Source organism: Bradysia coprophila, chromosome II, assembly GCF_014529535.1.
Source record: "Bradysia coprophila strain Holo2 chromosome II, BU_Bcop_v1, whole genome shotgun sequence".
Classification (NCBI taxonomy): Eukaryota; Metazoa; Arthropoda; class Insecta; order Diptera; family Sciaridae; genus Bradysia; species Bradysia coprophila.
The window spans coordinates 3,885,001-3,902,562 of record NC_050735.1 but is presented as its reverse complement, the minus strand read 5'-3'; the positions used below and the strand labels follow the sequence as shown (position 1 = coordinate 3,902,562).

Genomic DNA, 17,562 nt, shown 5'->3' with positions numbered 1-17,562 from the left:
TATTTTCAGAATGCCCGATGTACGAGTTTCCTATTTATCGTATTTCTGTTGATATTTGACAAAAAATCAAAAAAAAAATAGTCCCGACTATTTCCTTCTTATATTTCCGAAAGTGCAAAAAAATGCATAAAGAGATTGGATCTCTGAGATTCTTCAGCTCCGAGTTCCAGTGTACAAACAAAATGTTCTTAACAACGGTAAACAATTTTTCCTATTACAAAAACAAGTCCGAGGCATAAACTACTAGGAAAAACTACGACAACGAATCATGTTACATCCGTATGTGAGAGTCTCGCGAAAACTTTTAAGAGTAACTGTAAACCCGAAAACTGACAGCTACACCGTCATCCATAGAGAACATAAACTCTGTGAGAAAAATTTCAATTAACCCGAATTCAAAATTAGCGCTTCTACTCTAAACGAAACTAGTTGAACCATTTTTTTACACTGGGATGTCGGCCGACACAGTCGATAACAGAAACGTACGACGATTACGAACATCGTACATTATTTCGAGAAAGGGGACATTTTAGATTCAGTGTCACTGTGAATATGTGCGTATAAATTTTTTATCAAATTATTCCAATTTTTTGCACTTTATTGCTTCAGAAATCACTACGATTTTCTAATTTAATTTTACTAATTTTGGTTTTCTGAAAACATTTCCTATCAAAATGGCATAACCACCTCGCTAAATTTTGCATTATTCCCGATTATTTTTCTTGCCTCTCCACATGCTGTTTCATTTTGCAAATGAAAGTAAAAATTTAATTGTCTTTCTAATTTTTTTCTTTTGTTTCTTTCAATTGCAGATTGTCCAGTTGCGACATTAAAAGTACAATCTTCGTTGCGGATTGAGTTTAATAATCAGGCCAATTAGTTGATTTTTTTGGTTTTTAATTTTTTTTTTCATCCATTGGGTAAAATAGTTGAAGTGAGTTATATTTATACTTTCGGTTCTGTGATCTTTTCAAACAGTGTGAACAGAACTCAGCTTCATCATTTGGGTGAATAGCAGATCGCCTAGCGTGGCGCCAACTTCTTATATGACTTTTGAAAGAATTCTAGGTAAGTCGATCATTTCTATTCTGCAATTATAATTCTCACATTAAACGTAAGCTAACCATCAACTTTGTGTGGAGAATTAATATGTCAAAGGTCGAACTTATTTTGTAGAGTTGTTCGATTGAGCTTAATGTACAATAAAACTCAGTGAATCTAAAAAAAATGCAAATCATATACCGAAGAACTAGATAATGCTTAACGACATAACTTAGCTTAAAGAGAGATAATGAAACGAGCAAAAAACAATTGAGAGATAAGCAGCTCGGTTAGTGAGATACTGGTGCTTCTAACTCGGGATAAAAATGAAAAGACTCGTCTTCGCCTTCGTGTCTTCGGCTACGCCTCGGAATCACAAAATTCACAAGAATTTTGTTTTCATCTTTTTATCCATTGTCATGTAAAATACTATTGTCTTTATTGACTTTATGGCTTAGTTAGTTACTCTAGCTACACATAGTAACGTGAAAGAGACCTAGTTTAAATTTTTCTTTTGTCATAGTGTCAAACTTGACAGTAGAACAAAAGAAAACTTTGAATTAGGTCTCCTTCGCGTCACTATGTGTAGCTACAGTTAGTCAGACTAAATATGGCTTATTGTTGAAGTTATAGTCCTATGAAATCGAAATTTTATGACAGTATGGAGCTAGAGGTAAGACTGGCAACACTAACGTTTGAAGATCACGTTTCCGATCCCTAGTACACAAATTATGTTTTTGAATCAAATATTATGAGAGACCTATACTCTACTCATTAGGTCGCATACATTTCTTGTATAATGTACTTAAATGAGATCTAAAATACATCATCACCCAGAGAGATAACACTTTTCAGGCGATCCAGTATTTATAGAACTGTCGATCTATTTTCGTACCATCAGTATCATGGCGAAACCGATACGTATATTTTCGTGCATATACTCACAGTCGGTGTCTTATCATTTACTACAGGAATGGAATGAATGCAATTCTATACGAATTGAGTACTCAAAATACAGCACTGCAATTCGCGTGTGCATGTACCTCAAACTTGATTTATGGACTATTTCTCGCAATAATATTTTAATTAGAAACGCAACGATGTTACAAGCCTACGGAAGTTTAATTGTGGTAAATTTCGGAAACGAAAGGCAAAAATTATTCCTCCTGCAAAAGGGGGTTGATTCACTGTTCAAATACATGCAACACATAATGATGTCCAAATGCGCATAATCCGACATCATTGTGGAGTTCGATGTAAAATTTGAAATTTTTGATTTAGTTGGGGTTTACTGAGAATTCGAATTCGTTTTGTTGTGTGTAGACATAATAACCGAGTACGCAATGTATACCCTTGGAAGTAATATTGAAAATGTTGTGATGGGGCAATGGAATGATTTTACATCGAAATTCACAATGCGACGCAGAAGCGTTTCAAATATTTATTGAAAAGAAAGCAGCTGCTGCACTGCAGTCCATAGAGCCATCTTGAGCGATTGTGACGCATATTGAAATTGATTCGGTGAAGAAAAAAAAGTTTTTCCTTCCACATTACTGGTCTATCCCGGAACCGTTCTCGTTCATTCGTTCGGTAGCATAAATAATCGAATTGTACAAAAGCTGTGTTTCAATCAGTGGAATCGACGATAAAAAGCTACACTGAGGCCCAAAGTAACAGACACTTTGGCATTCCATCATATGGTGGGTGCATTATTGCCAGCCCCCGGCGTTTTCGTCGGTAAGTTTTATCGATTTATCTCAATTGTTCAGCAATTGAAACGATTCACCTTTCACTTAAAACATAATGTGCGGAAATTATTTTCTGAAAACGTTCGATCGATAATTCCACATTATGAGGGTTGAACTTTAAAGTTAAAATGATTTTCGTCCGACGCTACGAACGTTATCATTCGAAATTAATTTCGTATTCCAATCTAAAAATAGACGGGAAAAAAATCACTCGGATTGTTATTACATCGTCGTTCGTACGTGATGTTGAAATAACTGTATTTCACCCGCCAACAACCCTAAATGTTGGTGTGGATGGTTACGAGACTTTTAATTCGTTTTCAAATAGCATATTGGATGTGGTTTTTCAGGCTTATTGCGAATGTGTGAAATTAAAATTTGTTACTGTACCACATGCACGAGGTGTTAGCAAGCGCAATTATTGGTCACAAATCCACGATGGTCCCATTTTTACTAGTTAATTGTATTATGGGGTAGTGGTAGCGACTGAAAAATATACACAAAAATTATGCAGAATTATTGACTTTAACACTCGCGGAATTAAGTGAGTTGTTGCGGTTTGTAAATATTTTCTTACAAATTTCGTTAAACAAATGAAAATCTAGATTTATATTTTCTGGCTTTTTTGCAACGAAATACTGAAACTTAGAATCTGAATCTAGAATTTCATTTGCTAAACGAAATTTTTGTGGAAATAATCCCAATTCTCAACAACTACCGCACCAGAAATATGTCGGATTAAACTCTCCGTGAGTGTAGCAACCATTTTTCCCATATGTCCACAGACTTTTTAGTGAATTTTGGGTCAAAAATCCACTAAAACAGCTGTGGACTCACGAGTAGAGCAGGTAGACCGAGTTGACCACACTTTTTTCAAAATTTCCATTCGGTTTCGGGAGATGATTTCAATCGTATTATACGGTAGAAATGTTGCCTGCGTGGGTGTACAGTCCATAATTAAAAATTAATGGAATTGGATGGGGTGTAATTGGATTTTGAAAATGGAGAAAAAAAGATTTTCATAGGTTAGTCGTCGTGACACTACCCCAACAAATATAAATCTCTTTTACATGCTACATGTGTCGAAAAGCGCACTTTTCATGTTTGAAGCACGTCTTTCGACGCCTCCAGCATGTAAAATCCATTACATGACACGGGATAAAAAATGAAAAGTCTCGTTTTCGTGTGTTTATTGACCTCGGCTTCGCCTTGAATCAACACAATTCTCACGAAAACTCCACTTTTCATCTTTTTATCCCTAGTCATGTAAAATTCTCTCAATAGTCTCTGACTGATCGGATGACGTTTCTAGTGAGAAAAGGGAAATGCACTTTCTCTTCCATGGGAAGAAAATAGAACTTTTCTCATTGGAACTGTCACTTTGTTTATGTTTTCAAAAATACCGTGGCGAATCGATGTTTTCGTTTCGTGGAGAAAAACGGCAAAATACAACATGCACGAATGAAAAACGTTGTGTTCACCTCGCTTCGCTCTGATGAAATTTCCTATTTGTCCCCTCGATAAATAAATAACTATTTCTTAACTTATTTACGAAAAAGTGAAACTTTCGTTGTTTTCATTGGTAAAAACATTGTCCACCAAGCATTTATCACTCGGTTGTGTAATAACTAATTACTCACTGAGAACCCCTACTTGTGTAATTGCATACCTTGCATTCGATTCGGGCTAAAACCCTCACACTTGGCGAAATGAAAAGTTCCAAACAAGGATGTATAATGTACTAGTAATTGAATCTGAAATTAAACTTTCTCATAATAACGTTCGTTGTATAGTATACACAGTCGCTTTTGTGTTTCATTCCGAGCGCTGTATATGACATGATCTGAAGAAGAGACATGCTCAGAGAATGGTAGCAGCACCCATAACCGGTCATAATTGCTATTTTCGGTGCATATACAGCAAATGTCTTTCAAATAATTTATTCCGCATCGATCCAAATCGATTTCATTTTCTCTTCCTAATTTTAAGTCGTGCATGGCAATGGAATAGTAATCCAGCGACATCATATTAAATAAAATAAAATGTGCAATGGAGAATGAAAATATGGTTTCGGAACGTACACTACGCTGTGTACGCGTGTGGATTTTCTATATGCTGAACAATGGAGCTAGCATATCAATTAAAAAAAAAAGTCGGAAAAACCGATTAAATTCGAATTAAGTTTCATTCTCTTAAAATATTGCTCACATTTAGGTGGTTTTATTATACACTCAAGTCGAAACCGTAAGACAGACGGTTTTAAACTTCTTATCATTTTATTTGGTTACGAGACTAAAACAACAAACCTTGCAATATCTCTTATGTATGTTTTGCCAACAACACACATATTTCAATAAAAAGCGTTTGCTTTTACATAAGACGGGTTATTGATACGTCGCATTTGTTAGGGCATGTTCACAGGTGACATTTCAAGTTGTTCGATATTTTTTGAGTTTTTTGTTGAGTCAGTAGATTTGTAATGTAAGTTGAAATGAGCTTACGTAATAGAAGTGGAGGAATGTTAGTCTTCCCATTGAAATTTTACCTCTCAATAAACATCATTGAATAAATCAGATTAACGGAATTACTATTAAACAGGAAGCTAAACGGTGAAGAACGAAACAAGAGCACGAAACTCAGTCACTCCGTTTAATTTAAAACAATGGAAATTCGGAGTTTTCATTGTTTGGATCGTAAACATATGGCGAATTCTATTACTTTGTGCCGTGATGAACGAAATTTCGTTTGGAAATAGCTCAATATCTATACGACCGTTCTCAGAGCAACGTACACGGATTTTATCGCATCTACTAACAGACCGAATTCACCAAGAAATGTCTAATATATTTCGAGCCATTTTGTTTTGAAGTTTCGTTACAGTTATATAACAGCTCAAGGATTGTTTCAAATACGTAAAGAGAGTGACTGCGTTCGGAGTGAATACGTTTGAAATGACTGATTTCGGAGTAACTGTGTTCGGAGTGACTGAGTAAAAATGAATTTCGCTTCGAAGAACTAGATTATTCAATCATATGCGAACATTCCACTTTTGTATCTCGGTATCACCAGGTTTTTTTGCGCCATTAATTAGCAGAGCTTTTTTTGCACGTCGTTTCCTTAACCTTTTTTTTGTCTCTTCTGATTATTCAAATTTTAAACTTTTGAAGCCAGATACCAGATATCTCATGCGGTTGTTGTTGCTGCTGTCATGGTTCTATTTTGTCGTTAACTGTACCTTTATTATGTAAACTAACTCACGAAATTTATGATTTTTTTTTTATTATTTTTTATCAGCCAGTGTGTGCTGGCAATTTTCATATATGCAAAACATTTTGTGACGTTTCAATATATATATATTCGTCGAAAACGAAAACAATGTCACAACAGAAAAACGTACTGTTTGAGTATTAAGTTCTTTAAGAAAATTTTCAACGAAAAAAAAGCCACCTTCGCTACAATGAACTAAGTTTTTTTTACAACAAAATCGAATTTGCATGTGATAAGCAACACAGCGCAACGCAATTTATATGGCAAAAATCTAACGTGTGTGTATACAATACATCAATCTTTGTTGCAGGTCGTGATAATTTTATTACATTCTGAACTGACACGTTGATGATTTTACAGCTCCATTATATTACTCGTAGAACAAGTGAATCGATCGTTATAATCTAATCAGTTTTTGCAATTTTTTTCTTTCTTTCAGAAATACCAGTACTCAAAGGAGCACCATCATCTCCTCCCTTACGGAGCCATTTATTACCATCGTGCATGATTTCATATAGAAGATATTTAAGTCATAGGTGAGTCGTTTGTTATTTCCAGATTTTTTGTTGTTGTCAGATCTAGAATTCAGCTGCGAGTGTTTTGTGCGTATGTATATGAATTTGTAACGACTAGCGTTTGGTTGGAGAGAGTTTTGCAGTAGACTTCTGGTGAATTTAATCGAAAATTGTTTAGTCATCCTCAAAATTTGTGTTTTTCTTGGCCACGTTTGCTTACAGAGTTTTTTTACATTGAAAGTAATAGCTACTACAAGAGCTTTCATAAGAAGACTTTTACGATATTGTGATTCAGAGTGCTTCGACATAAATAAATGAACTCAAGTTTCGCCATTTACATATATGTAACATCAAATGAAACGGAATGAAAACTTATCCAGTGTAGAAACATTCATACTCATATCGTTATCTGTGCAATGTACCAATATTCCAGGTTTTTAATTAAACTACATCAATAGTCAAAGAAGGCCCTACGGGCTTTCTAATTTCCATGTGCCCAGAGTAAATATTTGTGAACCAAGTAATTAGATGCGAAATATCTGTTTTCGTACGAAGGGAGTGTATTACCTGCTGTGTCTGTGTAATATATTTTCGTTCCGCTGGAACTTTGTCATCTAAAGTTTCATAAAATGTTTACCTGTTGTCGTAATACGGACTCTGTATTATGAATGTGTATACTGGCAGTAACAAATTGCTAAAACTAAACTTTTAGGTTGAATGCCTCAACGGTGTGGTTTACGTATTCTATTTATCCAACTCGGAATCAGATCTCGTTTAAAATACCTGAATCTTTCTAAATCTACCAAAAGCATCCCACAAATCTGCTTAGGGAAATCGTAATTGTCTATTGTCATAATTGGCCTAATCTGTAGAAATTTGTCACTGGAACATTTTGAAATATCTCGAAATTTACGAAAATTAAAAATTGCATCGGAAACATGAGAAGAAATTGCCGGTACATGGACTCTTATTACCAATTTTGTATCCTCAGTTTCGTAAGAAAGCATACTGGGATAAGTGAACTGACTCCGAGATCTGACACCTAGGCCACAGTAGCGACTGTTTGTCAACTCCGTTTAGCTCAATCACGCCTCTTTTACAATTTTCACTTATGGTGATATAATGGGTTGGATAGAACTCGGTGCCATTAGTCCCAATGACGTCTCGATTTTGTTCCAACTGTTCAAATTCAAAAAAAGATTGGATTGTGGTGGTTGTCGTTGTAGTAGGTCCTTCGGGCGACAGTATCTTTACTATAGATTCGCCAACTTGGAAATTTTTGTATGGGTCGCCCGAAGAGCCGATGGGCAACTCTTCGGTTCTGGTCACTCGAGTGACGAAGGTTCAAAACAGAGTTCCGTTGGACTATTTTACATATTATAAGTTCAATATTGAGTCATTTTTGTGGATGTGGCTTTGGATGTGGAGTACTTTAGAAGAATCAAATGTGATCAACGGAGTAGCATTTCATACTCAGGATGTTGTCTAGGGAATTCACAGATGTTGTGACACAATTCATTTGAAAATTATTTCTAAATCTGACGCATCCGGCGTTTACGTCTTCCTGTTTTATTTTATCAGAAAATCATACCGTTTATAGCCTGCGAGTATGAATGTCTGATTTGTTTTTTTTTATTTTATTGAAATTTACAATCTGACCGTCGGACCAATAACACATTTTGTTTCATTTTCAGGACTTCAAAATTTTCAAGCAATAGACATCGGAAACTGCAACCATTTAGAGAAACGTGAAGAACTAATTTCTGAAATTTTGTAAAACAAAATTCTAACAAAATTGCCGCCATTGATCGATTTAGTTTATCGTTTATCTTCCGTTTAATTATACCAACAGCAGCCAGCATACGTTGTTGGCCAAGCCAACTCCCGTTTCATATTTAATTTTATTTTATTTTTTCAATTTTGATTTTTCTTTTCGATTCATTTGTTTTTCTCGAACCGATTGGTCCAACAGTAAAGAAAAAACCAAAGCAATCGGTTAATTTTCCAAACAACACACCAAAACCGTTCAACACAACATAAAATTTTAAACAAAAAAATAATTTAATTTCGATCGAGCAGAGCGTAAAACTAATGAGTGTAAATCAGACGTCATCATCGTTTGATGTTCATGCACATCCGAAATATAAACGTGAATTGATTTGATATCAATTGCATTGTTCTATCGTTTGAATAAATATTCCTCAAAATTTGATTACCGTGCGCGAACTGGGAGATTTTTTTCATCATTTTTCTCGTACGATCTTGCGTATATGCAAAGAGACCCACCCCCGATCAGTGTACACGACGGCGCTAATGATTTTAAATACAACCAAAAATCCGTTGCTGCTGGAGAGAAAATTTAAACATTTCGGTGGTCTTCAATTGCCGTTGACTGTGTGGTTCGCGCCGACTTCATTCAATTGATAAATAATAAAATTGAATTTTGTAAAGAACGTGCTAAGGTCATCATTTTCAACTGGACTGCACTTGTTGTTAAAGGTAAGTCCATCTCATCACGGCATAATAATTTATTCCTTAAATCATGGCCATGTTTGCGCAGAACAACTGACGAAATTGTGACTTCATTTTTTTTTTTGCTTTCTCCCCTTCCAGCATACAAAATCCATTACATCTCAGATTTGTCATTCGATTTAAACGCTTAAAATGGGTACCCTTAACGTGAATCGTAACGTTACGGACGTGTTCTACCGCTACAAAATGCCCCGCATAACCGCTAAAGTAGAAGGCAAAGGAAATGGTATCAAAACGGTTATCGTGAATATGGCTGAAGTAGCTAAGGCCATTGGTCGTCCAGCCACTTATCCAACTAAGTATTTCGGCTGCGAATTGGGCGCTCAGACCCAGTTCGATTACAAGGTTTGTTCGCTTTCGACTCGTTTACCGATTCGACATCCAAATGCAAATTTTTCCATTTTTGAACAGAATGAACGTTTTATCGTAAATGGATCCCACGATGCGACCAAACTTCAGGACTTACTAGATGGCTTCATCCGGAAATACGTTCTCTGTCCCGAATGTGACAATCCCGAAACGGAACTGTTGGTGGCTAAGAAGGGCTCCATATCGCAAGGTTGCAAAGCGTGCGGTTTCCATGGGCCATTGGAGGTTCATCACAAAGTGAACACATTCATCATTAAAAATCCGCCGACTTTGAATCCGGCTGTTCAGGGCTCGTCTTTGACCGAAGGCAAGCGCAGTAAACGCTCCAAGAAGGGTGCTGAAAATGGTGGTGATTCAGCCAACACAACAGCCAACGAAGGAGACATATCAGCTGCTGATGCTGACATTCAAGTTCCAAAAGTGGTTGCTGAGGAAGAGGTAAATTTTAAATTTTGTTTTGATGCATGCCAGACCGTAGGTCTACTCTTTCTTCCTCTGTACATGACTTCTTGATAAATTGCTCACGACTTTCTTAATTATTAGGACGATGATGCAACATGGTCCACTGATATATCTGAAGCCGCTGTTCGTGCTCGTATGCAAGATTTGACAGAAGGCGCTAAGACCATGACCGTATCAGATGATGCGGACAAAAGTGAAAAAGAACGCATGGACATTTTCTACGAATTGGTCAAACGTCGTCGCGATGGAAATGAGTTGGAAAATGTTCAAGTTCACAAGGAGCTGGCCGTCGAAGCAGATCGTTTGGATATAACCCAGAAGGCTCCGCTAGTGTTGGCCGAACTGTTGTTCACCCAGAACATTCCGAACGAAGTGAAAAAACACCGTAACTTATTGCTCCGTTTCACCCACAACTGCTTGAAGGCACAACGCTATTTGATCGGCGGCTTGGAGCAAATCATTTTCTTGCACTCGTCCAAATTACTGGACAAAGTTGCGGCCATTTTCAAACTATTCTACGATCACGATATTTTGGAGGAGAAAGCGTTGCTGGAATGGGCGTCAAAGGTCAGCAAGAAATACGTCAGCAAAGAGTTTGCCGAGAAGATACATGAGAAAGCGAAACCGTTCATCAATTGGTTGCAAGAAGCCGAGGAGGAAGAGTCCACCGACGACGATGATTCGGAGGTCGAGATCGAGTACAATGATCGCGTTCGCATTCAGCCGCTGCGCAAAGAGGAGGAAAAGGCCAAGGATAGCAAGAAAATGCAAGACGATGACGATGGCGACGAAATTGACATTGATGATATCTAAATTTATCGATTTAATGTAATTTGTGATGAGTCCAGCGGCAGCATCATCGATGGTGTTTGCTGCTGATTTTCTATATTTTTTTTTTCTTTTCTTTTCGTGTTACACTTTCTAATGTTACTATTTTTTGGTTGTGGCTTTTGATTGCAATACCATTGAGGATTTATACAAAAAAATTCCCGTTTCCCTATACATTTTGACGCGTTTTATGTTCAGATATTGAAATTTATTGTTCAGAATTTCTTTAAAAAAAAGCAAAAATATACTTTCGATGTTCGAATGCCCTTTGAAGAAGTTGCATTCTGGTTGTCATTTTTTATTTTACAAAATTTACCAAAAAAAACGAAAATGTTTGACTCAACACTGGATTCAGCTGGACGAAACATTTGAGAAACAGCCCCCAAGTTGGTCAAACAGTTTCCTGCATGCAAATAAAAAAAAAAACGAAACACAAATCGCACAGATAAATTCAAAAATCATTTTTACAATTTATTGATCGCAAAGACATCCAAGTCGTGGAACAATTTGTTTCCCTTTTCGTTCCGTTCAAAGAGAAAATTCTCCATTTTGTTATATTCCCCGTTTCGGAGTTTTACTTAAAATATCGAGTTTTTATCTTTGTCTGATATCAATGTACGTTACTAATGAAATTACAAATATTGCAAATAAACATTATAGCAGAGAGAATGGGCTTGGCCTGTATTTATTTCAATATGTCTGGCATTATTGATGGCTAGTAATCACTCTGCTACTTTTGCATTTGAATCGCAGTTGGTTTCTGACAACATCTTGCCTCATATTTTAAAATGGGGAGCCAGGAATACTAGGAGCTTTATGGATCAAAAATCAACACTTCACCTTGGGATTAATCAGTGATTTGGAGTCTAACGCCGGTCTTCTTCATATCGTACTTATTATCACTATTCATAAATTGCTTTAAAGCTGTCCGCACGCAAGATCCAGAAAGGTAAGTAAATCGAAGAACTTTCGTAGACTAAACAAGAACTAACTTAATAGAAACAGAAAGACATTTCGAGAAGCAGACAAGCGACACTTGATGTGATGGTTAAATATTTCGAGCGAAAAACTTATACCAAGGGACCTCTCAATAGAACAAACTGACTAATTAAAATGGAAGGTAGTATACCTCTATGACCTATGCATACGTTGAAAACACATAAAGTGTGTAAACTCCTCAATCTCTTGATTTTGCTCATCTTGGAATATAGCCTTCCTTTTGTCTTATCAAACGGGGAACAAAGAGTTATATCAAAAATTGACTGCATTGTGATCAAGTTAGAAGATCCTCACTAACAGGTGGACGGAATTTTTTCCCGCTGATCTGGCGTCAAAAGTGAATTCGTTCTGGTTTCAACAACCGTGAGGGAAGATGAGAGAATTAATGATGATTTCGCGTGCAGAAAACGTTACATAAATTCTATTCTATAGATCCTTCCGACTCGTATGAGCTCCATCTATAGAATTTTTTTTCTGGAAAGTGACTTAATCATTTGTCACATTACGCTTGAAGCAATAAATAAAACAGAGAGAACCTCCACGTCAGTGCTATCAATGTCCGAGCTGTAAAATTATGATTATGAGATGGGTTCTTCTGCGCATGTCCGTAACCTTTCTTACAGTTAGAAATGTTGCCAGGTTACCATACAATCCAACGCTTTAGGAAAGAAAGTATAGGCGCATGTCCACACCATCACTCATGGAAATATTGCCAGGTGACCGAAGTTGCCTGCGGTGCAGACAATCCAACGCTAAACGAAAGAAAGTATGGGCGCATGTCCACACCCTCCCTCATGGAAATATTGCCGCGTTACCAAAATTGCCTGCGGTACAGATAATGCAACGCTTAACGAAAGAAAGTATGGGCGCATGTCCGCACCCTCCCTTATGAAATATTGCCAGGTTACCGAAGTTGCCTGCGGTAAAGACAGAACTATACGCGCAATGCTGAAAGCAAGAACATATATAAGCGCAAGTCCACACTTATCCCTACAATTAGAAATATTGCCCAGGTAACCGAAGATAAATGTATGCAAAACGCAGTGTGGGTGTTTCATAAATTCCACCAATGTTCGGAGATTGTAGCACTTTTTATGTTGCGCTGTAGGAGTACTAATAACTACTGTCTTTAAATGTTGAGGGCTAGTGAACATTATTGGCGCGTTAGTATTGTCCCACCAAGAGAGGTTGCGTTCGTCGAGTGGAACAAACTTGCCAAATGAAATGGGTTATCATATAAAGGAGCTACAATTCGAGTTGGAAGCAGGGCCAATTTAAAAGAAACGTTTTACAATTTCTAAGAGTTTCTACAAAATTTATAAAGTTTCGTCACGAAATGACAAAACAAAAAATTTGGTGGTTTAGAAAATTACGTGAGTGTACAAATTTTTCTTGAATGTAAAAATTTTCTAGAATTTCCAAAAGTTTCTGGAAATTCCAAACAAAATTCTAGAAAGTAGACCCTGGTTGGAAGTGGGAAAATATTTTGATCTTTAAGGTATGTTTAAGAGGAACTCTATTTGAGGCCAAAAAAAGCCATCTTTCACACCACTCCCCCATCTGAAGAATTCTCGGATTTTGTGGAGTCTGACCGTTTTAGTAGTAGGTTCGTTACTGCGATTCCATGTCTTCACATAGTCCACCATATTCCCATCAGAACTAGAATTTCACAAATTAAACGGATTTTTAGGTTTTCTAGTGGTTCTTTCTCGATTTTCAGTTAGAAATATTGCCAGGCTACCGACGTTGACTGCGGTTGTGACAATCAATGTGCGCAAAAAATTAAAAACTTTTTTTTAATCGACGAAGTATTGAAATCCTCAGCTCAAATTCGAAAATGGGTGGTATCGGTTCAACCATCTGGGAGTAGTTCTCGAAGAAGCCTTTTCTGCTTTTTGTTAACACGACAACTGGAGTAATTCTCAACCGATTTAAAAACAAAATGTTTGGTGGAGAATGGAATCAATTCCTGAGGTTAGGTTCTAAGATAGATTATGTTGGTCTAACGAACAAGCTGATGTTGCTAACAGAATTTTTGTATCTATTTCAATAGTATTTTTCTTGTTATGTGACTTTGCCTTGTAAACAAAACCGAATAAATAGAACAAAAATTAACGAGTGTGAAGTTTGCGGCCAGAGCGAAGCGAGGGCTGCCATTGACACGAGTTTAAATGTTATTGAAAACATACGTCATTTTTTACCGGGGCATTTTATATACATAATTTCGAAGATTTTCAGTGAAACTAAAGAGAATTAAATCATCAATGAGAGATTTATTAGACCGTTCTAGTAGTTCTTCTTCTAAATGCGTTTTTGTGGCAATCAACATACAAAATTACATTTCATTGAAATAAATCAATAAATCATTGTCAATAAAAATACTATTGAGAAGCTTAGACAAACAGTCAAGGGATCTGACCCACCCAACAGGTGGGGCCTAGTTAATTTAAACGTCGAAATTCGTCATTTGGAAAATAATTAATTTAAACGTCGAAATTCGTCATTTGGAAAATAATTAATTTAAACGTCGAAATTCGTCATTTGAAAAATAATTAATTTAAACGTCGAAATTCGTCATTTGGGAAATAATTAATTTAAACGTCGAAATTCTTCATTTGGAAAATAATTAATTTAAACGTCGAAATTCGTCATTTGGAAAATAATTAATTTAAACGTCGAAATTCGTCATTTGAAAAATAATTAATTTAAACGTCGAAATTCGTCATTTGGAAAATAATTAATTTAAACGTCGAAATTCGTCATTTGGAAAATAATTAATTTAAACGTCGAAATTCGTCATTTGAAAAATAATTAATTTAAACGTCGAAATTCGTCATTTGGAAAATAATTAATTTAAACGTCGAAATTCGTCATTTGAAAAATAATTAATTTAAACGTCGAAATTCGTCATTTGGAAAATAATTAATTTAAACGTCGAAATTCGTCATTTGGGAAATAATTAATTTAAACGTCGAAATTCGTCATTTGGAAAATAATTAATTTAAACGTCGAAATTCGTCATTTGGAAAATAATTAATTTAAACGTCGAAATTCGTCATTTGAAAAATAATAAATTTAAACGTCGAAATTCGTAATTTGGAAAATAATTAATTTAAACGTCGAAATTCGTCATTTGAAAAATAATTAATTTAAACGTCGAAATTCGTCAAATTATAATGCTCCAGCTTTATCAACTGATAATAATCGACAAATATCGGCTGATAATCGATAAATACCGGATATTGTATCGATTATTTGGAAATTTTATCGTCAATTGATGATATTTATCCAAGTACATTTGTATTCGCAAAAAATACACTGAAAATGTTCTCTGATCTCTACTTTTCGCCCAAAATACACTGAAAATTTTCTCTGATCTACTTTTTGCTCAAAATCAACGCACTTCAAGCAAAATTGATCATAGTCGACAGCTGCCAAATAGAGTACTATTTTGTATGAAACTGTCGCTCATGCTTGTGATCATAGTCGACAGCTGTCAAATAGAGTACTATTTTGTATGAAACTGTTTTTTACAGTGTTTCACAGTTGTATGACACACTGTACAGTTTCAGTACCCTATTTAGAGTACCGCTCATGCTTAAAGTGCGTTTTTAAAATACAATGAAAATGTTTTCTGTTCTACTTTTCGCCCAAAATACACTGACAATTTTCTGTGATCTACTTTTCGCTAAAAATACACTGAAAATGTTTTCCGATCTACTTGTCGCCTAAAATACACTACAAATGTTCTCTGATCTGCTTTTCGCCCAAAATACACTGAAAATGTTTTCTGTTCTACTTTTCGCCCAAAATACACTGACAATTTTCTGTGATCTACTTCTCGACAAAAATACACTGAAAATGTTTTCCGATCTACTTGTCGCCTAAAATACACTACAAATGTTCTCTGATCTACTTTTCGCCCAAAATGCACTAAAAATGTTTTCTGTTCTACTTTTCGCCCAAAATACACTGACAATTTTGACAAAAATACACTGAAAATGTTCTCTGATCTACTTTTCGCCCAAAGTACACTGAAAATGTTCTCTCATCTATTTTTCGCCCAAAATACACTGAAAATGTTTGCTGATCTCCTTTTCGCCCAAAATACACTGAAAATGTTTTCTGATCTACTTTTCGTCCAAAATACACTAAAAATGTTTTCTGATCTACTTTTCGCCCAAAATGCACTGAAACTATTCACTGATATAAGAGAGTAAATTCAACAAATTATAAAAAACCGTTTTAGTGACAAATTTGTAAAAATATTTTGACAATAATAAACGCAAAAGCTTTCACTCACTCCGCTCGCGCCTACGTACTCATTTCAATACCTAGTTCACATTAGTTTAAATTTCATATAGGGTCCTCAAGAAGAAAATATAACACACAAAACAAGTAGATTGTTTTTTTTTAATTAAAGGGTTAAACTCGCCACAACAGCTTCAAATGGAAGTAATAGCCTCTGGATATCAGCAAAAACGTTTTTTCATTGTCACGGTATTTCAGTGACTGCTAAGTCAAGGGTCTTATGTCTGAAAATACCATATATGAAAATACGTCTTCAAGTTTACCGAAATGTAAAATCAAATTCAAGAGTTCTGGTTCACAGATGAGTTCGCTGATGTTGTGGGAGTTATTCCCGAAAAAATTTCTTTTTGAGGTAAGTTTATACTTATTGTAGCGCGTTTGGGCTTATACATTCAATTGAGATATTGAAGTTTTCAAGCTAAAATAAAATATTTTGATATATTCATCAGTCATGGGAAGTTTTACTTAAAAAAAAAGAAAGCAACAACAACTCTTAAAACAGAAAACATGTCGAATTTCACTTTTCTCTTCCTGTAAACTTTTCGTTGTTGACATTTTTCAATCATCATTTTGTAGCCACTAAAAACCCCTTGTCGTACAGACTATATTGAAATTGAGATACTTATATTCGAAAAGTGAGATAAATTAATTCGAACGTCACGACTGATATGTAAAATAGTAAAAGGTTAATGATCCCACATGAGTCGGCGGATAAATCGTAGCTCTTTCGAATTGACTTCGTCACACTAGAGCTACGCAGATGTTTTTTGTATTTATAATTGAATTTAAACTGAAATAAATGAAATGAAATGAAATGAAATAATAATTATATTCTAACCCATAGCTCAATTTATTATGTCGACGAAACAACTTAATTTAAAAAGAAAAAAACTCTTCACACAACTCGTTAATGTGCAACTAAAACACCATTAACGAAATCTCAAAATCAAAAAAATATTAAAAAATCTACACTCAACTTCTCAATAATAATCGAAAGCTGTATTATTATGTGTACGGTTAAAATTTACATAAATGCATGTAATTATATCAGAGAAAAGTTTTTGTTGTTGTTGGTGGTGCTTGGTCTTCATTCTCTTCATTTTTTTACTTGTCTTAATAACACGATCAACGAGTATATAATGGCGATCATAAACCACGTAGTAAAATTCGACGAATAAAAATGTTCCATTTAAAATTATTCATATTTCTCTGTCTTTCGATAATGAAGAATCAAAAATCGTCGTTTTTCCCATTTATACTTTACAACAAAGTGGCTATTTTATCCGATTTTAATAAATAATTTTCTTCTTCAAAGCGTACACCAAAGTCAACAGTACGTTTAATTTGTGTGTATCTTCTCCTCTAAGTCTGAATAAGAACCCATTCATTGGTGCGAGACGAGAGACATTATAGTCGAAGAGAAGCACCACACCAAGACCGGAATTCAATGTGGAACACATTTTGTGTTATTAGCGTGAAACCGACTTGAA

General features: G+C 35.4%; 1 protein-coding gene across 4 annotated transcripts; it reads left to right on the top strand.

Annotated features, from left to right (window-relative positions):
* Positions 1-440: 440 nt before the first annotated feature.
* LOC119067353 (eukaryotic translation initiation factor 5) lies at positions 441-11,428 on the top strand. Of its 4 annotated transcripts, none has more exons than XM_037170266.1 (7): positions 441-554; positions 813-1,068; positions 6,496-6,592; positions 8,266-9,070; positions 9,185-9,448; positions 9,515-9,910; positions 10,016-11,428. In XM_037170266.1, exons 5-7 carry the CDS (start codon positions 9,236-9,238, stop codon positions 10,745-10,747), a joined length of 1,341 nt encoding a protein of 446 aa, XP_037026161.1. In that variant the 5' UTR covers positions 441-554; positions 813-1,068; positions 6,496-6,592; positions 8,266-9,070; positions 9,185-9,235; the 3' UTR covers positions 10,748-11,428. The 4 variants fall into 4 exon arrangements, with proteins under 4 accessions (XP_037026161.1, XP_037026170.1, XP_037026177.1 ...); XM_037170275.1 differs by lacking the exon at positions 441-554 and adding an exon at positions 742-759; XM_037170282.1 differs by lacking the exons at positions 441-554; positions 813-1,068 and adding an exon at positions 2,516-2,778.
* Positions 11,429-17,562: the final 6,134 nt, after the last annotated feature.